Raw genomic sequence first — 18788 nt, 5'->3', positions numbered from 1 at the left:
TGTCTGTGTCTCTGTCTGTGTCTCTGTCTGTGTCTCTGTCTGTGTCTCTGTCTGTGTCTGTGTCTGTGTCTGTGTCTGTGTCTGTGTCTGTGTCTGTGTCTCTGTCTCTGTCTCTGTCTCTGTGTCTCTGTCTCTGTCTCTGTCTGTGTCTGTCTGTGTCTGTGTCTCTGTCTCTGTCTCTGTCTCTGTCTCTCTCTTAGTATGCTGTTCTGAGAGTCCATTCAGGTCGCAGCTCAGTATACATTCTGCCCCAGCCCCGACTACAAGTGTCACAGCGTTACACATGTAATAGAAATGAAAACATGTTGACGTTGGACACCAGAATAAAATTGAGACAAAGACAGATGAGGAGTTTAAAAATGACTTGGACCTTGGACGGACGTCTCTGAGTGAAATTACCAGGTGGCCACAATCAATTGAAGGAATTCTCGCAGGAACAGTGGAAATTCCTGAGGCATGTGGGTGTGCAATGTGCTGCCATTCCCTTTTCCCCACCCTCTACCGCCCGCCCCTGCCTCACCCACCCTCTCACACCGCACCCCTGTCCCCTCTTGCCCCACCGTGCTTGCCACAGATCATCGCCTTCTCCAGCCGCCTGTCCTCTCCAGTCCCCTACCCCCACATCACCCACCCCCCCACCGCGCAGCCCAGCATTTTATTTTGCACAGAAACCCAGATATGATTGCATTAAATCACAGAGCTAACTTTTCCTGTACTGTGCTGTTCATATCTTGCAGCGTGCTTCCATATTCTTGAAAAATTAGCTGAGATTTTATCTCATTGGGCGTTACCTAATTTTGACTCATTGTGTTTGAAATTCAAAAGAAATGCTGGTGTATGTTCTGTAAATACTCATGGTGTAAGGGTTTTGAGCAATGGCATTGAAGTGTACTTATTATTGTATGAAACGTTGCCACTGATAGCAACGGCTTTGACTATTGATGAGGGATAAAGGATTAGGAATTCAAGATTACCCATGGGGTCAAATGACCAGACAAGGACCTCTATTCCTGTGGTGTCATCTTGAATACCAGCATGTTATTAAAGAAGTGGATATGCAGGGTAGTCAAGCGTTTATTTATTGTCATATATATCGGAACAGTTCAGAGACCCAGGTTCGATCCCAGAAGAATGAAGTCCCTACTTGCAGCTGTACAGAAAGTTTGTAAACAGTACGCAATAGATAATATAGAAACGTAGAACATAGAAACATAGGTGCAGGAGTAGGCCATTCGGCCCTTCGAGCCAGCACCGTCATTCAACATGATCATGGCTGATCATCTAAAATCAGTACCCCAGTTCCTGCTTTTTCCCCATATCTCTTGATTCCTTTAGCCCTAAGAGCTAAATCCAACGCTCTCTTGAAAACATCCAGTGAATTGGCCTCCACTGCCTTCCGTGGCAGAGAATTCCACAGGTTCACAACTCTCTGGGTGAAGAGGTTTTTCCTCATCTCAGTCCTAAATGGCCTACCCCTTATTCTTAAACTGTGACCCCTGGTATTGTGTAAAACAAAACAAAGTCCCTAGTGCAGCCCAGGCAGTTCGTATTACGGAGTTTAGTTGGAGTTCGTGATGCTCAAGAGCCTGATGGCTGTTAGCTGGAGGTCGCTGTTTTCAGGCGGCTGATAGCAGGAGTGAAATGAGAATGTGGCCAGGGTGGTGTGGATTCTTGCAGCACCTCCTGGAGATTCCGTCGATGGTGGGGAGGTCAGCACCCACGATGGGCTGGGCATTGCTTGCAACTTTTCGTTCATAACTGGTGCCGTTTTCGCCCCCCACTCCCCCCCCATCTTTCTCTCAAGCCCAGAAGCACCAATTGGTCATTCTCCCACTTCCACTCAAACACAGGTTAAAGAAAGAAGCAATTTGAATGAGTTCCACCCGGTTAACAAAACGCACTGCTGGAGGGAATCGCTGGAGAAAAGCAACATCCCAGCACCACGCACCATGTTGAGTGTTCCCTTTGAGGGTAGTCTTTGAGGATGTTACTTGGAACATCGAACAGTACAGCACAGGAACAAGCCCTCAGGCCCACAATATCTCTGCCGAACATGATGCCCAGTTAAACTAATCTCCTCTGACTGCACATGATACATATCCCTCCATTCCTTGCATATTCATGTACCTATCAAAAAGTTTCTAAAGCACCATTATCATATCTGTTTCCACTATAACCTTTGGCAGCACGCTACACTCTTTACGGGGAAAAATAAACTTTGCGCCCCACTCAAGGTTTCCGTGCGGTTCCCGGAGGTTGCAGGTAGTGGAAGCAGGTAGGGAGGGAGACTGACAAAAACCTCCGGGAACTGCACGGAAACCTTGGGTGGGGCGCAAAGTCTCCAGAGGTTTCCGTTCAGGTTTCCTAAGTGGGACAGGGGCATAAATCTATGCTCTGTAGTATTTGATTTTTCCATCCAGGGATAAAAAGGTCTAACTGTCTACCCTATCCATGCCTCCCATAGTTTTATCTATTCCTATCACATCGCCCCTCAACCTCCAAAACTTCAGGGAAATATTAGGTATCGTCTCAACCTGTGACCCTTGTTGAAATTCTGTCCCTGGAACGGACGTTAATTAGCTTCCCGAGCCTGCCTGCTACTGGGAAGGGCGAGGTTGAGTGATTGTAGCTGGTGGTGGCCATGGCCTGCACCATGGGCGAGCGTGAAAACCAGAGTGGCTGAAATCTGATATAAAATTTGAAAACATGCCTGGGAAGAGCATCTTCCAGGAGTTGGTCTGACTGCACAGGAAGTTTCGGAGCAAGAGCAGGCTTTCGAGCCTGTTCTATGATTCAGTTAGATTAGGTTAATGTGCATCCAATCTCCACTTGGCATTGTTTCTCTAACATGGAGAACGAGACGTATTGCAGTAAATGAGATGGCATGCAGAAGCTGCTAATTAGTCGAAGGATGCAAATATTTCCAATCAAATAGCCAACATAAGATGGACATAAAAGGCTGGAGTAACTCGGCGGGTCAGGCAGCCTCTCCGAAGAAAAGGAATAAATGACGTTTTGAAACGTCACCTATTCCTGTTCTCCAGAGATGCTGTCTGACCCACTGAGTTACTCCAGCTTTTTGTGTTTATCTTCGGTTTAAACCAGCATCTGCAGTTTCTTCCTGCACAAATAGGTAACATATATACTTAACTTTAATAATATCTGAGCATGTAGATGAAATCATATATTTAAAGTACCGTGCCGTATGTAAAGACTTAATTTCCTCTTTTTTGGGAAAACCTAGATCTGGCTTGTTTTCAGATGGAATAAATTTTCGATCTAGCTTTGGTATAGACAAGAGCCAAGGGTGTTTAATTGTCATTTGCATTGGGACAGGAACAAAGAGGTTCTGACGCTGCTGCTTCAGAGAGCCTTTGGTCGCTGATGTTGAGTTGTTTGCCATTCCTGAATCGTGTATGTTGTATATTTTATGAGACACAAGACGCTGCATGGGTATGTGTTTATCGTAATGGAGATGTACTGTGTCAGCAAAATTAAAATATTTTAGAACAATAAACAGAATGCGAGGAAGATGATGGTAGAGTCGCACAGTGTGAAAACATGCTGACCAGCATATCCCATCTACACTAAGTCCCACCTGCCTGTGTTTGGCCCATCTCCCTCTGAACCTGTCCTATACATGTACCTGTCTAAATGTTTCTTAAACGTTGCAATATTACATAGAAACATAGAAAAATAGGTGCAGGAGTAGGCCATTCAGCCCTTCGAGCCAGCACTGCCATTCAATATGATCATGACTGATCATCTAAAATCAGTACCCCGTTCCTGCATTTTCCCCATATCCCTTGAATCCTTTAGCCTTAAGAACTAAATCTCTTAATCCAATGAATTGGCCTCCACTGCCTTCTGTGGCAGAGTATTCCACAGATTTACAACTCTCTGGGTGAAGAGGTTTTTCCTCATCTCAGTCCTAAATGGCCTACCCTTTATTCTTAAACTGTGACCCCTGATTCTGGACTCCCCCAACATTGGGAACATTTTTCCTGCATCTTGCCTGTCCAATCCTTTAATAATTTTGTATGTTTCTATAAGATTCCCTCTCATCCTTCTAAATGTCAGTGAATACAAGCCCAGTCGACCCTTTCTTTCATCATATGTCAGTCCCGCCATCCGGGGAATTAACATGCTTTTACCTGCTTATCTACGTCCTCCGGCAGTTAGTTCCATATATCCACCACCATTTGTGTGTAAAAAAAAGTTACCCCTCAAGTTCCTATTAAATGTTACCCCCCTCAACTTAAACCTTTCCCCACTCACATTAAATCTATGTCCTCTTGTTCCCGATTCCCCAACTCTGGGCAAGAGACAATGTGCGTTTAACCAATCTATTCCTCTCATGATGTTGTACATCTCTATAAGATCACCCCTCATCCTCCGGCGCTCCAAGGAATAAAATCCTAGCTCAAGTCCTGGCAACATCCTCGTAAATCTTCTCTGCCCCCTTTCCAGCTTGATGATGATGCACCTTTTTATTTTACTGACCTGTATGTTTTTCGAAATGGTGCATTTTAAAACTTGCAGCAATCTCTCTGTGATTCGGATGGTTTGGACATTGGTGGCATCGAGCTATACTTTATGCCTCTCCTCTGTTTATGATTCTAGGATGTTATGGCCAGCAGATAAGAGTCATAGTGATACAGTGTGGAAATAGGCCATTCAGCCCAACTTGCCTACACCGGCCAACATGTCCCAGATGACCTGGGGCTGCCCCCACTTGTATCTACCCTTCTGATGTCCACTGAGATCTCATCAATTGCTGCCTGTATTTGGATCAGTTTGCTCCACATATCCGTCATCTTTGCTGGACTTACTTCCTGGGCAGCTGTGAGTTGGTGGCGCTGAAGGTGTTGAAACTTAAGGGCCTGTCCCACGAGCATGTGACTGCAAGCGGCAAGCGCGACCTAACGTGGTCGCTTGAGCCGTACGGCCTCGCGGGGCCGGTCCCACTTCGATCGCTGGAGCCGTATGGAGCTGTGCGGAGCTGGTCCCGACATCGCGCGGGGCTCCGAAAATCTGACACTGTTCAAAAATTCCGAGCGGCAACGGCCTGCCGGCCCGCAGCCGCATTGAGGCCGTACGCACCGCCTCAATGGGCGTGCGCAGCGTCTTGACGCCGTACACCTAGCGCGAACTTCCCACGGACTTGGCTCAAACTTCATGTCAACCCGTACGGGATCACTCGACCTCCGCGCGGCCCCCGCTTCCGGTTTGGTAGCGCTTGCCGCATGCGGTCGCATGCTCGTGGGACAGGCCCTTAACTGTCACTCAAAGTGTTTATTTTAGAGATACAGCATCCCGATGGCCCACCGAGTCCACGCCAGCCAAACATCGTATGTGCACTAGTTCTATGTTATCGCAGCTTTACATCCTATGCACTCGGGGCAATATACAGAAGCCAATTGACCTACAAACACACACATGTTTGGAGTGCGGGAGGAAACAGGAGCATCTGGAGAAAACTCAAGACTCTGATTCAGATTCAGGTTCAGATTCAACTTTATTGTCATTGTCAGTGTACAGTACAGAGACAACGAAATGCAGTTTGCATCTCCCTAGAAGAGCGAAATAAATATGAGCAATAAATAAATCTATTTACGTGCGAACAGTCATAGTATTTTTTTTTTTCCGGTGGGAGGAGTGTCCGGGGGGGTGATTGGCAATCAACGAGGTACGGTGTTGACTCGCACGGTCACAGGGAGAACGTACAAACTCCGTACAGACAGCACCCGTCAGGATCAGACCCGGGTCTCCGGCACTGTAAGGCAACAACTCTACATCTGTGCTGCCCCTGGAGTAACTAGGTGGGTCAGGCAGCATTTGTGAAGAATGTGGACAGGCGATGTTTTGGGTTGGGACCCCTCGTTTCGGTCTGAATAAGACAGTAATGTCATACTGCACTTTTGAGCAGTTTTTGCAATTGACTGTACAGCAGCAACTTGATTCGTATAAAAACAAAAGCAAATCACTGCAGGGACTGGAAATTTGAAATAAAATTAACAAATGCTGGCATTGCTCAGCACATCTCCATAGATGCTGCCTGGCCTGCTGAGTACATCCAAATACTAATGGTTACCTCACTGTTGGTCTATTATTGTCACGTGCATGGAGGTACAGTGAGAACCTTTGTTTTGCCTGCTATCCAGGTAAAATATCCATACATAAATACAATCAAAGCATGCAAAATATAGTGTTAGAGCTACAGAGATATACTTCTGCAGTGCAGATGGAAAGGACGAATGCAAGGGCCACAGTGATGTAGACTGGGGGGTTCAGTAATACATCCTCAGTGTATGAGAAATGCAAGAAACTGCAGATGCTGGTTTACAAATGGATACAAAGTGGAGAACATGGACAGGAGACATTCAGGCCGGACCCTTCAGACATGCCTCAACCTGAACACATCTGAAGAAGGGTCCTGACCCAAAACGTCACCTATCCATGTTCTCCAGAGATGCTGCCTGACACTGCACAAGGTGACTTGCTGTGATATTTGACTCCCAGTTGATCAGGTGAATGAGATTTGGAGGATGGAGAAAAGCTGGAGCAGGATTCACGGACAGAACGAGCCCTGAAGTGTTGGAGTAACTCTGCGGGTCAGGCAGCCTCTCTGAAAATATGGATAGGTGACGTTTTGGGTCGGGGCATTTCTTCAGAGCTGCATCTTCAGTACCCTGTGTCTACAGCACTTTGTGTCTATTTTTGTAGCATATGAGAGGTCTGTTAAAGAGCCTGATAAGGGAGTTGATAAGGGAAGTCTCAAGTGAGACTTATTCCTGAATCTGGTGGTACGTGCTTTCAAGCAGTTGTGTCTTCTGCCCAACGGGCGAATGACGGGGGTGTCAGTGGTCCTTGATTATGTCAGTTGCTGCAACAGTAACAGGCTTTGGGATGCAGTGAGAAGTGCAGTGTAGATAGAGGCTTGAAGTTCTAGCTGTGAAATTCAGACACAAGGAACTGCAGATGCAGCTCTGAAGAAATGGCCCGACCCGAAAGGTCACCTGTCCATGTTCTCAGAGATGCTGCCGGACCAGCTGAGTTACTCCAGCACCTTATGTCTTGTTCTGTCTGTGAATCCTGTTTCAGCTTTTGTCCATCCTCCAAATCCACTTCACCTGATCAATTGGGAGATAATTATCATAGCAAGTCACCTTTGAAACTGAAGTGTGCTTGGATATAAAACGTCAGATCTGATTAAAAATCAGAAACACTGGCAGCTGGGAGCTAGATGATAAAAGTGCAAATGCTTGAAGTACGCAGTGGATGTGCGCATTGACACGCCTGGCCTTTGTCTTTGTTGCCGACTCTATAGAATCTGAAATGAATAGCTTAATAAGCCGTACTGCAGTTTTCAAAGAGGTGAAAATACGATGCAATCTTGATTTCTTTCAGATGTTGAGCCAACGTTCTCTGGTCTGCCCAATCAACAGAGGTATCTAGGAAAGCTGTGCCGGCACCTTGTGCACTGATTAACACTTGCCCCTCCTCATCCACTGTTCAAAATAACAAAGCTCCTGCACTCACCCCCACTGCCCCCTGCCTGCAAGTCTGTACAGCTCATCTTGGCATCCAGGCAGCCTGGCACCACCTACCATGCGTGTATGCTCCACATTGTGCCGACTGGCAGCTGGCAACAGCCCTTTGATCAATTCCCACACGCTGATTCATCGATTCATAAGTTCTAGGAGAAGAATTGGGCCATTTGGCCCATCTAATCTACACCGCCATTCAATCATGGCTGATCTATCGTTCCCTCACAACCCCATTCTCCTGCCTTCTCCCCATAACCCCTGACACCCGTACTAATCAAGAATCTGTCAATCTCCGCCTTGAAAATATCCACTGACTTGGTCAATGCAGCCATTTGTGGCAATGAATTTGACAGATTTGCCACCCTCTGACTAAAGAAATTCCTTCTCATCTCCTTTCTAAAGGTACACCCTTTTCTCCTGAAGCTGTTCCCTCTGCTCCCAGACCCTCCCGCAAGTGGAAACATTCTCCCCGCATTCACTCCATCCAGGCCTTTCACCATTCAGTAAGTTTCAATGAGGTCCCCCTCATCCTTCTAAACTCCAGGAGGTACAGGCCCAGTGCCTTCAAATGCTCATTATATGTTAACCCAGCCATTCCTGATCGTTCACCTACTGTTCTGCAACTCCTTCATAGCCTTGCAGAGGCTCAGCTGGCAACTCGTGGTGATGTTGGATCTTCTCTCATATCGTGCTTTCTCTTTGACGAGGTTTGAAACGTTACAGAAGAAAAATGAAAGAAATAAGGATTAATTCCAGGTTTAGCATTAGGTTTATTATTGTGGTGTGTCCCAAGGTACAGTGAAAAGCTTTTGTTTTACATGCAATCAAATCAGATCAGATAATACTATACAGGTGCACAACCTTTTATCCGAAAGCCTTGGGACCAGACACTTGTCGGATTTCGGACATTTTCGGATTTCCGAATGGAAGATTTTTAGCGTAGATTAGGTAGGTAGCGCGGGCGGCTTGAAAAGTCTGGAGCGACTGCCTCCTCCCCGGAGACCGGGGAATCATTGTAAATCATTGCATAAATGTTAGTCAGTTAGTTTGGAGGGATTTTATGTGGTGGTGGTGGGGTGGGTGGGTGAAGGGGTAAACTTTAATTCTTAGTCCCCTACCTGGTCGGCGACTCCCAACATCGCGGAGCTGGGGGCTCCGTCCGGCCGCGTGCGGCGCCGGTTGTAGCTCCGACCCCGGCAACTCGACCCCTGGCTGCGCGGCGCTCCAAATCCAGCGCGGCCCACGGCCGGACGCCCGCTGCCCGAGCTCCGCGAACGTTGGGAGACGGCGGCCTCAGCGCCCTGGAGCTTACCGCACAGCGACCCGGTAAGGCATTGCCCGCTTCCCGCTGGTATCCCAGCGCTGCGACGCCGCCGACTCCCAACATTTGCGGAGCTGGGGCTGCGGGCGTCCGGTCGCGGGCGGCGCTGGATTTGGAGCGCCTCGCAGCCAGGGGTAGAGTTGCCGGGGTCGGAGCTACAACCGGCGCCGCCCGCAGCCCCAGCTGGGAGTTGGCGGCCACAGCGCTGCGGAGCTTATTGCACGGCGACCCGGTAAGGCATTGACCGCTCCCCGCCTCTCCGACCAGGTAGGGGAATAAGAATTAACGTCTACCCCTTCAACCCCCCCCCCCCCCCACTCACCCCCCCCCCTCCCCCCCCCCCCCCCCCTTCACATAAAAGTCCTCCAAACTAACTGACTAACATTTAAGCAATGATTTACAGATGTTTAAGTGTCTCCCCGGTCTCCGGGGAGGAGGCAGCCGCTACAGTAGTACAGACCTGGGTTGACCGTGGGTCGTTTCGGGTCAAGTTTGGCGCCAAACGCGAGCTTTGGTGTGCAGACGACATCCTGGAAAAAATGGTCAGTTTTCGGAGTTTTTCGATTTCCGGAACACCGGACAAAAGGTTGTGCACCTGTAATACAATCAAGTCAATCACAAATAATAGAGCAAAGGGGAAGATACAGAGTGAGAAATATCGTTCTCAGCATTGTACCACAATACTACAGAGACAAAGTCCAATGTCCGCAATGGGGTAGAGGTGAATTGGAAAGCACCCTAGCTTATGGAAGGGCCGTTCAGAAATCTGATCACAGATGGGAGGAAGTTGTTCCTGAGTCTGGTGGTGCGCGCTTTCAAGCTTCTGTAATGTCTTGCGGACTGGAGCGAGGAATGACCGAGGTGGGACAAATCTTTTGTACGAGTTGGCTGCTTTTCCAAGACAACATGAAGTGTAGATAGAGTCATTGGAGACATGCCAGATTTTCTTAGTCTCCTGAGGAAGTAGAGGGGTTGGTGTGACTTCAATGTGGTTCCAACGCGACAGATCGCTGGTAGTATTAGCGCCAATATTGAAGCTCACAACCATTTCAACTTTGACACCGTTGATGCTGATCGCGACATGTGCTCCACCACAAGTGCTTCCTGAAGTTGATAACTAGCTGCTTCATCTTGTTGACATTGAGGGAGAGGTTGTTGTCCTGACCCCACGTTATCATCTCCTTCCTTTATTCCGTCTCATCGTAGTTCATGACCTGGCCCACCACAGTGGTGTCAAGTGCAAACTTGCCGATGGAATTACAGCTGGATTTGGCCGCACAGTTGTGATTGTGTACGGAGCATAGTCGGGCACATAGAGTAAAAGCTGAGACCTTTACGCTTCAGTCGTTTCAGTAAAACCAGTATTGATTGTGACCTTCTACCTCCCGCACCATGTATTGTATAACCATATAACCATATAACAATTACAGCACGGAAACAGGCCAACTCGGCCCTTCTAGTCCGTGCCGAACACTTATTCTCCCCTAGTCCCATCTACCTGCACTCAGACCATAACCCCCCATTCCTTTCCCGTCCATATACCTATCCAATTTATTTTTAAATGATAAAATCGAACCTGCCTCCACCACTTCCACTGGAAACTCATTCCACACAGCTACCACTATCTGAGTAAAGAAGTTCCCCCTCATGTTACCCCTAAACTTCTGTCCCTTAATTCTCAAGTCATGTCCTCTTGTTTGAATCTTCCCTACTCTCAGTGGGAAAAGCTTATCCACGTCAACTCTGTCTATCCCTCTCATCATTTTAAAGACCTCTATCAAGTCCCCCCTTAAACTTCTGCGCTCCAAATTGTGTGGGGCTTTTGCTGATCACTTCAACCCTAATTTGGTTGTAGAACCAACACCATCTAGGATATAACACAAATACAACATATCACGGCTGTTGAAAATCTGAAATAAAACAGACAAATCTGATGATACATAATAACTCAAGATCAGGGAGCAGCACAGAATGGAAACGGGCAGTATTTGTGACAGGGTGGAATATTTTAATGAAAGTTTTAGGTTGATGCTCTGGTCATTCTGGTTACAGGATGGATGTCACTAAATTGGAAAGGGTGCAGAAGAGATTCCCCAGGTTATTACGGGAGCTGGGTAGTATCTGAAAGGAAAAGATTTGCAGGGCCACGGGGACTTGGTGAGGTTCTGGGACCAAGTTGAATTGTTGCCGTACAAAGTTCAAATGGGCCCCATGGATGAATGACCGCCTTCCTTGCTGCTCATGTTTTGAGATGAGTAATATATGGTGAACGAATTTGCTTAGTTCTACTCTGTGGATCGAGAAGGCAGGTACTTCGGGGTTTTGTTCCGCTGGGTATTTTGAGATGTCACCTTAAATAGCCATTCTGCTATCTCTGCAGCATGTCATTCCTCTGACGATCTCTGCAGCAGTCCATTTATGCATGGGGTCGGCCCAAATGATGGTTCCCTGGGGTCTCCAACAGGTTGGGGGTCATCTGAGAAAGGTGTTAACGTCCTTTAATGGGAAGGATTGTAAAATGTCTTTGTGCTCTGTTTCTAGAAGCGTGACGCTTGCGGAGGTGCCTGTGGAACACGAGCATGGCTATGAGCAATGGGAATGGTGACTTCATGGTTCAGAGCAATGGCAGTGTCCCATCAAATGCTAACGGTAACAGCATCCCTGCAGCCTGTGATGGAGACCAGCTCCCCCAACACCTGCCAACCAAGGAGACCTCAAGGACAAAAGTGAGTCAGGGCAGCGGCCTGCTGCCGTTTGGCATGGCCAAGCCGACCGCCCTCTTCCCAGACAGCACGATAAATAACCAAAGACCTGCGCCGCAATGCTGCCACCATTGTCCATACCATCATCCGCTGTGTTGTCACGGTAACCAAGCAGACTGCCATTCCTTGGGGAGTACCACGGTCACCTCTCCATTGACTCACTCCTGCCTGCAGCCTCGCTCCGACTACCCGACATCTGTGTGCCAAAGCAATGCCCATAGCCATGCGGCGGGCTGCTGCCACCAGCCCACCTCACCTCTCATCGATCACTCTCCGCTTTGTCTTCATCATCGCTGGCCCAACCACTTCCAGCACCAGCCGCTGCAGCAGCAACACATCCCCACCATCAGGTACGGCACATCAGGGCAAGCGCTCATGCATGCGACGGGGGAATGCTTTAACTGTTCAATTCCAAACCCAGTGGCCAAGAAGGGGGGTGGTAAAAAAAACACTTCACTGAATGAAAGTGACCTGTGAACCTCAGGTTTGATATCATGTTGAGGAAATTAAGTATCTGGATATTTGGTGCATTTTACCCGTTGTAAACTGACATACTTTAATTTTTGTCTCCTTTATGTAATATCCACAATATTTGCTCTTTATAACGTTGTCGTCTCAAACTTAGTCTACATTCATCAACAACCCTCTGATCACCGCAGTCCAGGACAGAAGTGAGAGCCCTGGAGACACGAGACAAGATGATAGGATCTTGAGCAAAAGACAAAGCGCCGGAGGAACTCTGCAGGTCAGGCAGCATCTGTGGAGGGGATGGACAATCAATATTCAGGTCCTGACCCGAAATGCGATCTGCTCATTCCCTCCACAGATGCTGCCTGACCCGCAGAGATCCGCCAGCGCTTTGTCTTTTGCTGAAAAGGATGTCCGCAAGAGATTTGCTCGCATAGTTCCAGGGGTGAGGCTCGTTCTGTTCAAAGCAAAGAAGTGGAAAGGAGGTTTGATAAAAGTGTATAAGGCCATGGCAGGGTTAGACAGGATAAATCAAGAAACCTTGCTTCTTGCAACCTTGTTTAAAGCAATCATGGGTGCTTTAGCAGATAGTGTGAGGACACAGGATCATATTGTGGTGAACAAATGATACAAGGGCTTTGTAAGTAATTTATTTTTGTGCAGGCAGTGATTATGGTGTGGAAGTATGATAATGCAGTACTGATTTTCGAAAGAAAATCAAATGGGTACTTGAGAGAAAGTAATGTTGACCACTCTCTGAAGAGCCAACATGGGCTTGATCAGTTGAATGGTTTTTCCTTTGACTTTATGACTAGACGGAGCATATTTGTAGTGTATAACATTAGGGTGAAGAATCAGTGACCAACTGTATTGCTGGGAGTGGCACTCGTTCGTAACTGTAAGCTAAAAATCTTGCACTAGAAATTGTTGACCAATTAGAACTAGTTGTATATCAGAATCAGAATCAGATTTTATTCGCCAAGTATGTTTTGCAACATACGAGGAATTTCACTGGCCAGGTCAGTCATACAATTAAAAGCAACAGATCACTCAAAAACACATTTAACATGAACATCCAGCACAGTGACTCCTACACAATCCTCACTGTGATGGAAGGCGAAATAAAGTTCAAGTCTCTTCCTTTGTTCTTCCTCGGTCGGGGGCCTCGAGCCCTCCGTTAGTCGGGTCAGTCTTAACTCCCATAGCCGGCAGCGTTCAGGCCCTCCGCATTGAGACGTTCAGCTCTTGCATCGGGGGGATATCAGCTCCCCCGCGCCGGGCGATCGAAACCTCGTGTCGGGGCTGGCCGAATCTTCTACGGCGTTGGAGCTCCCGACTAGCCTCTCCCAGGACTGTGAGCCCTTGATGGTAAGTCCACAGTGGTCGCGGTGGGAGCGATCCCAGGCAAGGGATCAGCTCCGATGTTAAGTCTGCGCCCCGCGGTGGGGCTCACGACAGTCCGAGGCGGCTCCCAGCTCCATCGATGGTAGGCCGCAGAGCCCGGAGAATGTGATCTGAAAAATGATCACATCTCCGGGAAGGTAAGGACTTAAAAAAAAGTTTTCCCCGATCCCCCCCTAACCTCCCCCCACATAAAACAAACTGAAGAACATAAAAACAAACTTTAAACAGACACAAGAAATAACAAAAAGTTGAAAAGACGAACAGACCGGCGGCAGGGATGGCCATCTCCCCGGCGCCCCTGGTGGTCATGACACAATATATATTGGCACAATTGCGTTTTAACAGAGCAGAGAACAAAGTGGTACGAGTCATTGGTATGAAGAAGGCTCCCAACCCTCAACATCGCCTGTCCACTCCCTCCATGGATGCTGCCCGGCCCACTGAGTTCATCCGGCACTTTGTATTTTGCTCCAAGATTCCAGTGTCTACAATTCGTTGTGTTTCCATTTTAATAGCGTTCAGTATAAGGACAGCACAGTGGTAGAGTTGCTGCCTCACAGCGCCAGAGACCCAGGTTTGATCCTGACCTTGGGTACTATCTGTGTGGAGTTTGCACATTCTGCCTGTGATCACATGGATTTTCTTTGGGTGTTCCGGTTTCCTCTCCCAAAAGGATTTGAGTATAGGAGCAGGGAGGCTCTACTGCAGTTGTACAGGGTCTTGGTGAGACCACACCTGGAGTATTGCATACAGTTTTGGTCTCCAAATCTGAGGAAGGACATTATTGCCATAGAGGGAGTGCAGAGAAGGTTCACCAGACTGATTCCTGGAACGTCAGGACTGTCTTATGAAGAAAGACTGGATAGACTTGGTTTATACTCTCTAGAATTTAGGAGATTGAGAGGGGATCTTATAGAAACTTACAAAATTCTTAAGGGGTTGGACAGGCTAGATGCAGGAAGATTGCTCCCAATGTTGGGGAAGTCCAGGACAAGGGGTCACAGCTTAAGGATAAGGGGGAAATCCTTTAAAACCGAGATGAGAAGAACTTTTTTCACACAGAGAGTGGTGAATCTCTGGAACTCTCTGCCGCAGAGGGTAGTCGAGGCCAGTTCATTGGCTATATTTTAGAGGGAGTTAGATGTGGCCCTTGTGGCTAAGGGGATCAGAGGGTATGGAGAGAAGGCAGGTACGGGATACTGAGTGGGATGATCAGCCATGATCATATTGAATGGCGGTGCAGGCTCGAAGGGCCGAATGGCCTACTCATGCACCTAATTTCTATGTTTCTATTCCAAAGACGTGCGGGTTTGTAGGTTAACTGGCTTCTGTAAATTGTCACTAGTGTGTAGGGAGTGGGTGAGAAGGTGGGATAACATGGAGGTAGTGCAGGGTTGATCGTTGGTCAGTGCGGACTCAGTGGGCCGGAGAGCCCGTTTCCTTGTATCTCTAAACTATTTTAATGTCTATCATGAATAGTCCAAAATTGAGTGGATAAAAAGCCTGCTCCCTTTCCACTCTCAATGCCACTGTGCCAGATATCTGGAGATCACTTTTCCACCCCACGTGAGTTTGCCCCTCCAATGTCTAGGCAAGTACTCAATTGCTGCCCATCCTGTCACAACCTAATCTGGGGACTTAATGCCTTGGTAAAACCATCTGCTGGAAGCTAGTTGACTCGTGTAAATTGTAATCCAATGGGAATGATGATTTTGTGATCAAAAACTATTTAAAATTAAAGTTATTCTTCAACTGTAACATTTTCCTTGCACCAGATCGTGACACGTCCGCCGGTTCCTTGTGTCTGCCTCATAGTCCTGGTGTAATTGCTCACTGTGTGCCTGCGAAGTTTCTCACAGCGCCCGTTCAACGTCGCCATGAGAGAGCAGAGCTGTTCACAGCAGGGTGTGGTATTTTACATGGACCTGCTGGGGGGATCAGAAAGTGTTGCAACCTTCCTGGAGCACAAAGCCGGCTGTGATGGAGCGGAGTGTGTCACCAGCAGCCAGTGAACTTGGGAGCTCATAGTCTTTGGAAAAGAAATTCCATCTCAAATGTCCTCTGCTGATAACTCTTGTTCTACTCATAAATGTCAGAAATGCCCCATTATTTTTCCAAAAAGGAACACAGAATGAGGAATTATATTTGGGTACTGGAGAGATTAGTGTGTCCAAATCTGGAGGATGTTCAGTTAAAAAAGTATCGTTGTCTCCCAGGAACATGGTCTGGAGTTCACTGTTAGGTACATTGCGTGGGTTGAGCACTCTCTGAAAAGACTGGGACAAATACTTCTTTTTCTACGTGTTGTCATTAACCCAAGCCACTTCTTACATCCCCACTGGCTGTATAAGTTTAGTTTATTGTCGCGTGTACCGAGGAACAGTGAAAAGCTTTTGTTGCGTGCTAAAGAGCCTGTCCCGTGATGCGAGTTCACCCAAGAGCTCTCCCGAGTTTAAAATCAAATCAAACTCGTGGTACCTCATCACGAGTATTTTTTTACTCTTGGAAATTTTTCACACTGTTGAAAAAACTTCACGAGTTTCCACGTTTCCCGAGTACTTGCCGTTAGCATTACGAGCCGCTACGAGACATCCACGAGCTCCGACGCACCCGCTACGTACATTCTACGTACTTACCACAAGTTTGATTTTTTTTTTAAACTCGGGCGAGCTCTTGGGTAAACTCGCATCATGGGACAGGGCCTTAACCAGTCAGCAGAAAGACAAAACATGATTATCATTGAGCCATTCACCGTTTATAAGATACATGAGAAGGGAACAAGTGCCTGGGGAAGAAGCTGTCCCTGGTTTCCTATCCAATATTTATCCTTCCATTATCTTCATTGCTAAAGGTTATTTTCCCAAAAGCAGCACAGTAGAGTCATCAAGTTCGACAGCACAGGACCTGGCCTTGCGGCCTACCGTATCCATGACAACCGCAGAATACCTATCTATGGTAATCTCATTAACCAACATTTGGTTCTGCGCCACCTACAACAATTGGCAGAGCGGTGGACTGTGAGGAAAGTTGTCAAAGGATACTGCAGGAGATACATCAATTGGAGATATGATCAGAGAAGTGGCAAATGGAGTTTGGGCAAATCTATTGGTGGGTCGGATGCAAGAGGAACGTATACAGTAAATGGCAGGATTCTTGGGAACTGTCATGTACAATTGGATCTTGGGCTCCAAGTCCATAGCTACCTGAACGGAGCAACAGAAGTAAACAGGTTGGTAAAGAAGACCTTTATCGGTCACGTTGTTATAATAGTTGAACCAGGTGACGTTTCGGGTCGGGATCCTTATTCAGACTGATTGGAGTAGTGGGGAGCGAGTCTTGATGAGAACATGGCCAGGAGTGGGAGAGCAGCAGGAAGGGAGGGAGCAGTGAGAGGGAATACAAATTGCTATCAGAGAGAGGCAGAGAACTTCAAAGTTAACATACTTTGAGGGGATTTTACATTGGAGCAGTAAAACAGTGCACAAAAGTGGGTAAATCATGTTGCAGCTTTGTTAGATGTTGGGCGGGCCGCATATATGAAATATTGTGTGCCCACCCTATTTGCAACATTACAGGAAGGATGTAGAGGGTGCCGAAAAGGGTACCAGAATTCTGCCTGGATTTGAGGGTATTAGCTACAGAGGGAGGTTGGACAAACTTGGATTGTTTGCTCTGGAGTGTCAGAGGCTGGGGGAAGAAGACATGATAGAAACATCAAATTATAAGAAGCATAGATAGGATAGAGAGTCAGAATCTTTTTCTCCAGTGTGGAAAGGGCATGGCTCTAATGCGAGAGGGGAATGTTGAAAGGAGATATGCAAGGCAAGTGATTTTAAGCATAGAAGGTGGTGGTGGGTGCCTGGAACACGTTGCATGGGAAGATGGCGGAAGCACGTATGTTAGCAATGCTCAAGAGGCATTTAAACAGATGAACAGGTTGGGGATAGAGGGATTTGGATCATGGTGGGATTTATTTAAGTTGGGTTTGTGACTGGGGCAACAGGGCCTGTTCTTGTACTTTTCTGCATTCTCCTTCATGCCTTGACGTTTCACGTGCTCATTTAGATGCTGCTTCACTGTTTCAAACACCACCACCACCCCCTCGGCTGTTCATTCCAGAACCCAACAGCCTCTGGGTGGAAACATTCTTCTCGGATCCCCCTATACCTGTGCCGTCTACTTTCATCAACTCTGCTGTGGGGAATAATATCTCGTTTACTGCCGTATGTTTAAGTTGGCCGTCTGCAAATTGGCTGGTCTGTTTCATAAGATCATAAGTGATAGGAGTAGAATTAGGCCATTCGGCCCATCAAGTCTACTCCACCATTCAATCATGGCTGATCGGAGCATAGTTTCCTACTTTACAGACATGGCCACACGTCAGAAGCATTTGATTGCATAAGATGTGCTTTGGGACAGACCTGGGGCCCCGCACAATTCTGCCCCTACCTGGGGCTCTGGCATCTTTGGTGAGGCACAAGAGCCACAGGAACCTGAGGGGCAACTTTATGACAGAGGTGGGTAGAGGTAGTTGAGGCAGATACTATAACAATTTTAAGTGACATTTTGGACAGGTACATGGACAGGAGAGGTTTTGAAAGGATACGGACCAAATGTGGACAGGTAGGACTCGTGCAGGTGGGGCATCTTGGTCGGCGTGGGCAAGTTGGGCCGAAGGGCCTGTTTCCCCACTGTGCGACTCCATTACCCATGGAGTTTGCAGTCGGGGGCTTCCGTATGCTTGGTCTGTCGTACATGCCAGAACGGTTACGTGTTGAAGTGCAGGCCTGGTCTTTGTTGGAGCAGTGGGAGTACTGGTGCTGAGGGAAGCTAAGCCTGGGATCAGTGCGTTTCCACGAGACAGCTGGCCTCCCCCTCTGCCAGAGTGGAAAAATGCGCAAGGATCGGATGAGTAATCCTGAAAAATATGCATTTGAATACCCAAATCTCTGTTTATATTCTTGTCGTAATGGGGTTTAATGATTCCTGCTAATGGGAAACACATAGTCCAGGGGACTTCTTGAATAGTTCAACCTTAAATGGACATTTAGATTTCTTAGACTTGGAACGGTTTTATAACCCTGATTGATCAAAGTGCTATCGTTGAACCTCAACATGTGTTTCACTCGCTGGGTATCCATTGTACCATGGAATATGCATTGCGGCTGCATCTAAATAATTATGTGAGGCCGGCAATGTCACAAAGTTTATTCGAACAGGCAGACTTAATGGGGGAATTATAACTTCTTCTTCTTGATGGAGTTTGCAGTCGGGGGCTTCCGT

At 47.4% G+C, this 18788-nt stretch overlaps 1 protein-coding gene across 7 annotated transcripts in view; it reads left to right on the top strand.

Moving 5' to 3' along the window:
• The window catches only part of disp1 (dispatched homolog 1 (Drosophila)), a 212072-nt gene that overhangs the window by 131732 nt on the left and 61552 nt on the right, over positions 1 to 18788 (top strand). For all 7 annotated transcript variants that reach the window (XM_055636204.1, XM_055636200.1, XM_055636205.1 and 4 more), the window contains one exon: positions 11413 to 11983. In XM_055636204.1, coding sequence (XP_055492179.1) covers positions 11451 to 11983 — 533 coding nt within the window. In that variant the 5' untranslated portion in view covers positions 11413 to 11450. The remainder of the gene's footprint in view (positions 1 to 11412; positions 11984 to 18788) is intronic.

This window comes from Leucoraja erinacea, chromosome 5 (genome assembly GCF_028641065.1).
Source record: "Leucoraja erinacea ecotype New England chromosome 5, Leri_hhj_1, whole genome shotgun sequence".
NCBI classification, from domain to species: Eukaryota; Metazoa; Chordata; class Chondrichthyes; order Rajiformes; family Rajidae; genus Leucoraja; species Leucoraja erinaceus.
The sequence above is the reverse complement of the archived record's forward strand: the minus strand, read 5'-3'. Positions and strand labels throughout refer to the sequence as shown.